Source organism: Cebidichthys violaceus, unplaced genomic scaffold (assembly GCF_023349555.1).
Source record: "Cebidichthys violaceus isolate CVI_PGR_0920_01 unplaced genomic scaffold, fCebVio1.0.p SCAF_103, whole genome shotgun sequence".
Classification (NCBI taxonomy): domain Eukaryota; kingdom Metazoa; phylum Chordata; class Actinopteri; order Perciformes; family Stichaeidae; genus Cebidichthys; species Cebidichthys violaceus.
Window position 1 is genome coordinate 15,001 of NW_027176267.1, and position 10,000 is coordinate 25,000.

General features: G+C 41.7%; 1 protein-coding gene and 1 long non-coding RNA gene across 2 annotated transcripts in view; both read right to left on the minus strand.

Moving 5' to 3' along the window:
* LOC137887256 (uncharacterized) overlaps positions 1-4,942 on the minus strand; it is a 6,636-nt gene extending 1,694 nt beyond the window's left edge. The window contains exons 1-4 of the long non-coding RNA XR_011105039.1: positions 4,781-4,942; positions 3,875-3,983; positions 3,328-3,635; positions 1-2,888 (exon numbers count right to left, since the gene is read on the minus strand). The exon at positions 1-2,888 is cut by the window's left edge and continues 1,694 nt beyond it. This is a non-coding gene — a long non-coding RNA (uncharacterized lncRNA). The remainder of the gene's footprint in view (positions 2,889-3,327; positions 3,636-3,874; positions 3,984-4,780) is intronic.
* Positions 4,943-7,663: 2,721 nt separating this feature from the next.
* Positions 7,664-10,000, minus strand: part of LOC137887268 (cyclin-dependent kinase 5 activator 1-like) — a 3,705-nt gene continuing 1,368 nt past the window's right edge. Inside the window, exons 2-3 of the mRNA XM_068730109.1 lie at positions 9,612-9,749; positions 7,664-9,109 (exon numbers count right to left, since the gene is read on the minus strand). Of these exons, the coding sequence (XP_068586210.1) occupies positions 8,630-9,109; positions 9,612-9,749 (618 nt within the window). The 3' untranslated portion in view covers positions 7,664-8,629. The remainder of the gene's footprint in view (positions 9,110-9,611; positions 9,750-10,000) is intronic.

Here is a 10,000-nt window from a genome sequence, read left to right on the forward strand (position 1 = left end):
TCTCTTCACCATAGACATAGATTCACTGTACACCAATATAGAAACCCCCCTCGGCCTCATTGCCATTCAAGACCTCTTTAGTAAACACCCCGACCCATCCAGACCAGACAAGGAAATCATTCAACTCCTCAGCATCACCCTGACTCGGAACGACTTCACCTTCAATAATAAACATTATCTCCAGCTGTGCGGATGTGCAATGGGCCGGAAATACTCCCCGGCGTATGCAAACATCTACCTGGCCCATTGGGAGAGAACAGCATTCAATAAACTCCATTACAAACCCCTTTTATATTTCCGGTACCTGGACGACATCTTCGGCCTCTGGGACCACACTGAAGAGCACTTTCACACATTTTTGGACATCTTAAATACACATCACCCCAAGATTAAGCTCAAACATACCCTCCAACACCTCTCGGTCGAGTTCCTTGACACCAGGGTCTTCTTTCAAGGATCCAGCGACCAGAACAAGACCCTGGCCACCAAAGTCCACTTCAAGGACACCGACCGGCATGCACTCCTTCATAAATCCAGTTATCACCCCAAACACACGTACAGGGGTCTCATCAAGTCTCAGCTGATCCGGTTCCACAGGATCTGCACCCTCCCGGGCCACGTCGAGGAGGCGACCAGCACCCTCTTTGGCGCGTTGAGGCTCAGGGGTTACTCGAGGCGCTTCCTTAGGACGATCAAGGCGGAGGTCGCCGACACCTTCAGAGGCGGCAGGGGCACCCCACAAAAACCGGCCCACTCCCTCGTCCCTTTAGTTTTAACGTTTTCAAACTGCACTCACAATTTTTTAAAAGCTATTAAAGATAATTTCCAGGGGACGAGGGAGCACTGTGCCGCCCTGGGGGCCAGTCGTGTGATCTCCGCCTTTCGTAGAAGTAAAAACCTTAAAGATATCCTGGTCCATACGGACCTCAATAAGAGAGAGACCAGGAGGGAAGCGCTTCGAGGTTCGGAGATCGGTTTTATGCGTCTCCCCCACGTTTTTAACCCCCAGAGTAGACTCGGTTTTAACTTGGGGCAGGCCCTGCCACCCACAGCCTCCAATGTAGTTTACGCTGTGAGGTGCGGGGCCTGCCACAGGTTGTACGTGGGGGAGACAAAGAATGAACTGCACCTGCGAATCAAGCAGCACTTTTATATGATCAACAGGGGGAATGGCACGAGCGTCCTATATGTTCATTTTAAACTCCATGGCTCACACGGTCTCCAGAGTGTGGGCCTGGAGAGCAGCAAGCGGTGGAGCACGGCGCAGCGGCAAGCGGCGGAGAGGAAGTGGATCCACAGACTGGGGACCATAGACCCTCACGGGCTAAACGAAAAATATTAACCCAGTCTGTGGCTCTTTTAAGCCCCCCCCCCCCCCCCCTTTCTTTCTTTTACCTTCTCCCTCCATGGATCGCCCCGTCAGGTTTGTTTCCGTCCCCCCCTTTTACATCTGGGAGCCTTGTCTGCCATACTTTTAACCCACCCCCCCTCCACAGCCCCACCATGGTACCCCTTATATTTGTTATTTATTTTGTCCTTCACGTGTGGGCGTTTTTATAATATTATGCATGTTTCTTTTATTCACCTTTTTCAACCTCTTTAACTGGTTTGTCTATTTATTTATATTATATATCTGTTATTTATATTTCTACCTTAATTTATTTATCTATTTAATTCCCCCCATGGTGGGGCCACACCTCCCCTATACTGCCCTCCTCCCCGCTGGCAGACGAGGCCCCCTTTTGGACGGTTTTTTTTAGGACTCCTTTCTTATAAAACCCCCCCGCCCCCTCTTTTAACGGCAGTCAGGGGATGATTTTATTGAACACAATTTTACACATTTTTAAAGCACTTACCCCTTTTAACCAGTGTTTCCTTTCCACACCTGCATGGTTTTACCCTTTTTCCCACCCGTTTTAATAGCACTTACCTTTTAGATGTGGTGTCTGTGTATTTTTGCTATATTTTATTTATTATTGTATTATATTATATACTGTGTTATGTTTATGTTTTTATTTATATATTTATTAAGGAAACACTGTGTATTATTTTGTTTTAATTTCTTATCCCCTGTTGTCCGTTTTTATGAATTTTATTTCTAGTCCTTTTAAAACGAGGGTTCCTTCGATGGATGGACCTGTACCCCCCCGGGTTGAACATGGAGCTTTTATCCTGTTTTAACTTTTAACCTCCCCTCCCCTTATAACACTCCCTCTCCAACTGCCCCGCTGGCGGGTGCTCCACTGCGAAGCTGTTTTAAACAAAACATTTTTTACAGTTTTTATTCCTTTCTTTTCCCTTTTTTTATCTTTTAATTGTTTCAAAACTGTTATTGTGATTTGATTAAAACATACTTCTTAAAACTGTATTCTTTTATTTCTATTTTGTTGTGTTTTAGGGTTGTTTAACCTTCTCATTTATTTTTCCTTTAAATGGTTTGTAAACCATTATTTATTATTTATTATTTTCCATTTACTTTTTAAGGTTAATTTTTAATATTTTATTCTTTTATCCCTTTTATTTATTTTAGGGGTCTTTTATCAAAGCTTTTTTTAAAGGACAGCCCCCTTGTGCCAGTGCCCCTCGTGGCCCTCTTAGGAGGGCCGCGCTTCTCAACAAACCTAACCCTAACCCTAACCCCCTAACCCTAACCCCCTAACCCTAACCCTTAACACTATTGCATAAATCTAGTTACCATCTGAAACATACCTATCGTGGGATTGTGAAATCACAACTCATAAGGTTTCATAGCATTTGCACAGTAGCGGGGGATGTCGAGTCGGCAACAAGGACCCTCTTTCAGGCACTCAGACGTCGGGGTTACAGCAGGACCTTCCTCCGGGGCATTAAGGTGGATGTCCAGCGAGGTTACCAACAAGGGCCGAGACCTAGGAGAGAGGACAACTATCAACATCTGGTCCCCTTTGTCTCTACCTTTTCTCCTGCCTCTAGAGCCTTGAGTGCTAGGATCAAAAACAATTTCAAGAGGGTACAGGACCGCATGGAATCATTTGCAGACTTCAAAATTATAGCAGCATTTAGAAGGAACAAAAACATTAAAGACCTTCTAGTACATGCCTCCCTTGGCGATGATCACAAAAAAGAAAAACATGCCAGACACTTTAAAAATAGAAAGTTCATGGTGAACCAACATACTCACCTGAGCGCACCGGTCTGGCATGTGACGGAGCCACAATCCAAAAATGTGTTTTTTTTGTATAGTGTGATGTTTGTAAGAAACTGTACATTGGTCAGACCAAGAACAGCTTAATCCTAAGACAAAAACAACATCTCTACTTAATTAACAAGGCCAACAAAAAAACGCACTTGTATGAGCATTTCAGACAGCATGGAAGCAAATATCTCCTCATCGTGGGGCTGGAGTCGGGATCCGGGTGGTCTGTAAGACAAAGACTGGCTTAAGACAGCCAGTGGGTGAGGAAATTGAACACCTTGTTCCCCCACGGCCTCAATCAAACCAACTAGAGCCAGCGGATCCCTGTGTGGTTAATGAGTGGTCCTGTTTCTGGAAACACATCCTCGGAGATATTTCATCTTATTTTGGTTTGATGCACTTTCGTAGTACTCAGAGGTGTTTTCCGTTCCATACATACTCTTCCAGGACCCTCACACACCTGTTTTTTCGAAAAAAAAAACACACACAAAAATCCAACATTAGGAACTTGATGATGATTGGGACGCTTCCACTTGGACATCTACAAAATAGGCAATACAAACCCCCTTCTTTGGAGAACAACAAGTGTTTGAGACAAGTCTGTGAGCCCGTGCTTTCTGGCTACCTCAAAGACAGCCAGAGTTTCCTTTTTTTTCCCCTTCACCCAACATTTATCAGAAAGACGGTTGATGTACATACGTGCAGGATTGGTATTGCCACACTGCTGATGAGGAAAGATGACAGCACATCGCTCCTCCATCCTCATCTTTGCTGTCTCCGAACGGCGGTACGATTTCCCGTGCGGCATCTAAAAGTACGTGGAACATCAATTATTAATAATCACATGACACACTTTTGGCCTACAATTCAATCAATTATGATGAAACAATAACTTAGTCCGGACATCGAGCCTTATATATTTACAATCAGCATGCTGTGCAGAAGCTCTGAAACACATTCTGTTGTGTTACACTGTTGGCACACTTTGTGGTTACTTGCCTTCTCTAACACAAAAAACAATGAGGGAAAAAATACCCATCATAATGACAGAGAGAGATATTTCTCCCTACAACATTCATAAAACATAAGCTGCTTTTGTGTGAGAGCCGCTGTCTTTTCTTCTAGAAACATCCACTGCCGCACCCATTACTCAATGTTAACAACTTCAATAGCACTGTTATTTCAATTCCATAATTACTTTTAATTATATTACTTTAAAATCTTCAGAAACATTTCATATGTAAAATAAACATTCGGGACTCTAGTGAACCTTCATGATTTGCAAAAGAAACGCTCACTCTGTCTGTGCGTTGTTAGCTGCGTTAGCTCTTAGCTTTATTAGCTCCGATTAGCGAATGTTAGCTTTATGTTACTCCAGCTACACACATGCTGCTAACTAGATCTCCTCTGAGTGCCGAGTAGTGTTAACAGACCAGTGATAGCAACTAAAATAATCGTAACAGCATTCTAAGACGCACAATGCAACAGTATATACACTAGCAACATCACATTGAGTAGCAGATACTGACGTTAGCATGCCAACAAGCTAGCGCAGCTACATCTGTCCCCTTTGTCACAGTTAAAAATGATAAAATAAACACTCACCGAGTTCAAAATCGTACAAAGGTCCTTAAAGAATCTCTCTTCTCTCTCTTAATCCGTGTGTCTTTGTTTGTATGTCTCTCAATTCAAACTCAAATTGAAATTTGAATTCAACGGTCTCTCTCAGTCAATTGCAAATGGGAAGTGACTAAGCAAAAAACAAACTGCGTAGTTACGTAAAAGTGACGTTCATACAACAAGGTCAAGCAATCATTTCCGTGAATATGGGCGGAAGTTGTCAAAATAAGAGTCCTTATTTTGGACACATAATCTAGTGATTTAATATTAGTTATATAATCTTCACGTCATCACAGCAACACCTTGCCTTACAAGTCACAACCATAGACTGTGTATAACAAGTAGACATAGTCTTTGTGATGTCCGGTCAGGCTATGTTCAGTGAAAATTACTTTTAGGTGAAGGTAAATCAGTGACTGGTGAGACACTGACTCTTTCACAGTCAGATTTACAAATATATAATTCAATTGGCAGCCTGCACATTGACTACTGGTTGTTTTTCATATTTCATATCAGCATTCTTTACAAATACATAGATAAAGTACATATTTGATAACCCTAACCGCAATCCTGATCACAGCTCTGGCTGTTTTTTATTTTGAAAAATGACCGGATGCTACGTATATCCCTTATCGGTGCATGACTTCCTGTCTGGGTCGATCTGTTCTGTGCAGCTTGACGCGATATACCCGACCCGTGGGCTCTCGCACGCCCCCTTCAGTGAGGCAGAGGTACTGTTTGTTTGCCCTCTGCTTTTTCACTGCGGTTTCTGTCAGATCAACAAGACTAAACATGTTCTACACAGACGTGATATACATTACATATTATATGTAAAGAAAGGACATATAATAAAAGTGTCTACAAATATTACAGTGTGTGCAGGAATGAGACAGCAAAAGGCACGCGCTCAACCCATTTAGTGAGGGAATCACAATCTGAGGTGAGGAACAGCTCGTCGCTGCCTCACCTCGCTTCCATATTTAAACAGCGGTATTGGTAACTACCCACAATTCCAAGGGGCAGCCTAAGCCATATTAATAAATTGAAAATTAAAGCAAATTAAAATATGAAAATAGTCTCTGTGATGTGAGGATGAGACGGAGACTTTGTCAGACATGACAGTGGTCATAGACAACAACAAAAAAAAAAAAAAAAAAAAAAAAAAAAAAATGGCACCGTCAATGAGAAGGGTTGACAGTTAGAGTGCTATAAAATGCTCTGGAATTCAAGAAGCTATTGAGTAGCGAGTGGTCAACCTGCTGTTTTGAACAGTGATTGATGGGCTGCTGTGGACATAGTGAGTGCATGTCAGCATAGAAGGACTGGGTGGAAGAACGGTATATGGAGAAAAGAATGTGTATCAATGAAAAGATATATAACAATTAATTAATAAAGATAAAAGATTTATAGAAAAGATAGTAAGGAGAGAAAGAAACAACAGTGAATAGAGAGGAAAAAAATGAAATATATATTATTAGATAGTAAGACAGATATATAATTATTTTATAGTATACTCATAGAGGGGAGAATAAGTAAGACAGACAGAAGGGTGATAAGTCAGATGTATTCACACCTATTGTCTCTATGACTGAGGACAGGTGATATTTATGATGTCATCACATCTACCGAGGTCATGAGTAACATCAAATCCATTTCTGGCCACTTCTGCCGCCATTGTAACCACATCCTTCCACGCCATTCTAGGGAATTCAAAAGTCACGAGAGATTGTTTCACTCTGAAACTCATCGCTTCTCAAAGAGACAGAAAGCTAATGTGCACAACAAGGAGTGATATCAAAAGGGAAGAATGTGGAGCGTCCGTTGAACCACAAGACAGCTATTGTAAAATGTCGTTGGCATGAGGAAAGACTGGGTGGATTAAAAATAGAATTTACATAATAGTTATTAGCGTATACCTGCCATAGAGCGGGTGTGCCTGATGCATCCCACTGAGCATGCCCGGTACTCCCACCAGCAGGCCAGGCTGAAACACAACAGCAGGAACCAAAAGGTTGCACATTAAAGATAGATGTTGCGTACAGGTGAGTACAGGTGAGTAGTGTTTGATGTAGATAGTGTGCGGTCGCACTGAACGGTTAGCGCGACCGCACACACCGTAAACCCCAATGCGCATGCGCAGATGTCGGAGGATCGACTCCCGTGAGAACCTTCAAGTGTGAAAGTCTCACCAGGTTCTAAGAAACACAAAACATTTCCTTTTTCTTCTTGTATCAATTAATGAAAGCAACAACTCGGGTCCTGTTCTGACTTCATATCATACAATACACCCAAATATATGGAACCACAAAACGCCTCGTGGTTGAGGCTAAGATAAAAGTGTGGTTGGGCTAGGCTCACCTCACCTCTGTTCACCTCTCCTCTCATCTAGGCACTTAAAGGAGAGATCGGTTTAATGCGTCTCCCCCACGTTTTTAGACCACACAGCAGACTTGGTTGTAACTTCAATGTGGTTTACGATGTGAGGTGTGGGGGAGACAAAGAATGACCTGTACCTTTGAATTAAGTGTGGGCCTGGAGAGCAACAAGCAGCGGAGACTAAGTGGATCCACAGACTGGGAACCATAGACCCTCACGGGCTAAATAAGAAATATTAACCCAGTCTGTTTTATAAAATCACCCCCTTTTTTCGTTTTTGATATTTTCAAAGAGACTCTTGGTATCCATGTATCACCCCTGGATATCAAAATTAAATACCACAATTCCAAAAGGCCTCCGTGAGAAATAGGAGACCCTCCGGTGTTTTCAGCATGTTGGTTAGAATACAAGACAACAGAATAGACAACAGCAGAAGACACAATGGATCAGGTGACGGCGTAACGAGGACAGAAGAGGCAACGCACACTCGTGTTGTTTATGTCGGTGGTTTAATCTCCATATAAAAAGACTTGAGTTAACCTGACTGGTTTTACATTCAGCCTTCAGACAACAAAACAGGGACAGAAAACATCACTCTCACACAGCTGATCACCAGGTTACATCACCTGTCACCATGTCATGGCTGCTCCAACTGCTCCTTTAAGTGACACTGATGAACTACATTTCCCACAATGTCTCAATCACAACGGACAGATTAAGGCTGTGTATAGAAGGTCAAATATATATATATATATATATATATATATATATATATATATATATATATATTACAAATTATTAAATTATTTAACCAAAGTTTAACAGAACCATGACATTCATTATTTGTAATAAATATCTTATTTTTAGTTTAGATGTTCTTAAGGTTGAAGGTTGAGCTCTCCTCCAATCAGAGCCTCTGTTTAGACTGTTAGAGCTGCAGCAGCTCTCACTCATTATGTGTTAATTAATAATAATAATAATAATGATAACAATAAAAATAATAATAATAATAATATAATAATGATAAAAATAATAATAATAAAATAGAATAATATAATAGAATAATAGAATAGAATAATAGAATCGTAATAAATAGCAGTAATAGTGGTTGTTTAGAACTTCAGCTTTCATCTGTTTATCTGATGTTTTCTGTCTCTATTGGAATATATATATATATATATATATATATATATATATATATATATATATATACTACCACCCTGAATCAACGACATGTTAAACTTTCTGCAACTAAACAAATTAAGGCTCGAGATTATATGTTAAATCGCCATGGAAACTCATCTACATCCACAACGACACAATCAGAAGATACAGTTGGTTTGATTGACAGCATGCCATTCTTCAGTCTTCTGTTTAGTCACCATGGTGATAGTGTTAAAGCTGCAGTACAGCTGGACGAGTCTCATTAACAAATACTGTTTTACTTCTTCTTCTCTCCTAACGATCCAGATCTTCCATTCTGTTTCCTCCATCTTTATCTTTCTCTTCTATTTTCTGACTGTCATCCTCCCTTTTTTCCTCCTGCTTCTCACCCTCTTTCTCCCTCTCCCTTTCCTTCTCCCTCTCATTCTCCCTCTCTTTCTCCCTTTCCTTCTCCCTCTCCCTAGATCCTCCCTGGTTCTTCAGGTCCTGAAACACCTCGGTGAAGAAGTGCGGGTCGGCATTGATTCTCAGCATGTCAGCACTCAGCCAGTCGATCAGCTCCAGCGCTCTCTCCCAGAATGCATCACGGCTGGACTCCACTAGGAAAGGTTTCAGGGGGTAGGAGATCTCGTTGCCTAGGTAGGAGTAAGCCAGGTAGAGACAGGTGAGGAAGGTAGCGTGGAGCTCCTGCTCTGAAGACGTGTCCTCGTCCACCACCTCCCTGCACAGCAGGTACACAAAGACCAGACTGGCAGGACTGATGAAGCACTGGTCCTGCAGGGGGACAAGAAGAGTAGTACTACAAAGAGTACTAGTACTATAGAGACAGAACTAGTAGTACTACAGAGAGGAGAGTACTAGTACTGCAGAGATCAGATACACGTGTACTACTTCCAAAGCATTGAACCTTGGGGGCGGAGCCTTCTCCATTTCTGGCCCCTCACTATGACACTCTCTCCTCAACATATGAAACATTCTCCGTCACATCCTGTTTAAATCTGCTTTAATCTTTAATCTACTGTTTAAATAATCAATGCAAAGTAATCGTTTCTTTTGTTCTTCTTCTTGATATGTTTTCACCATGTTAAGAGCCTCCGAGTACCTTTTAAAGCATATACTAGTACACATACTAATACACATAATTACACATTTTACCAAGGATGGACACAATAAGACAGAAATAAATGAGCACTAGTACGGTTTGTTCTTCAAGTCTGGGGACTAGTTTGAGGACTAGATGTAGAGGTCTGGGGACTAGATGATAAATGAACCTGACCTGCCAGCCTTGAACCAGAAGCGCTCGGTCAACATTTCTGAACCACAGGACGATCTGATTGGACGAGAGCTCCTTCAGTTTGACACAACGTCGACACAGAAAGTCAGAAAGACAACGAAGGAGCTCACCTGTGGACGCCTGCAGAGGAAAGGAGACAAGGAGAAGAGACCAGGAGAGAGGAGACAAGGAGAAGATACCAGGAGAGAAGAGACCAGGAGAGAGGAGATAATGTAATATAAAATATATTTTGAATAAGTATATGAATAAATTAATTAATTACATGTATTCATAATTAATGCATATTTGTTGCAATAGTCAGACAGTCGTATCTGTTTGGTTGGTGGAATTAAATGTTCCATAAGTCCCGCCCTCGAGAGCAGGCTGGCCAA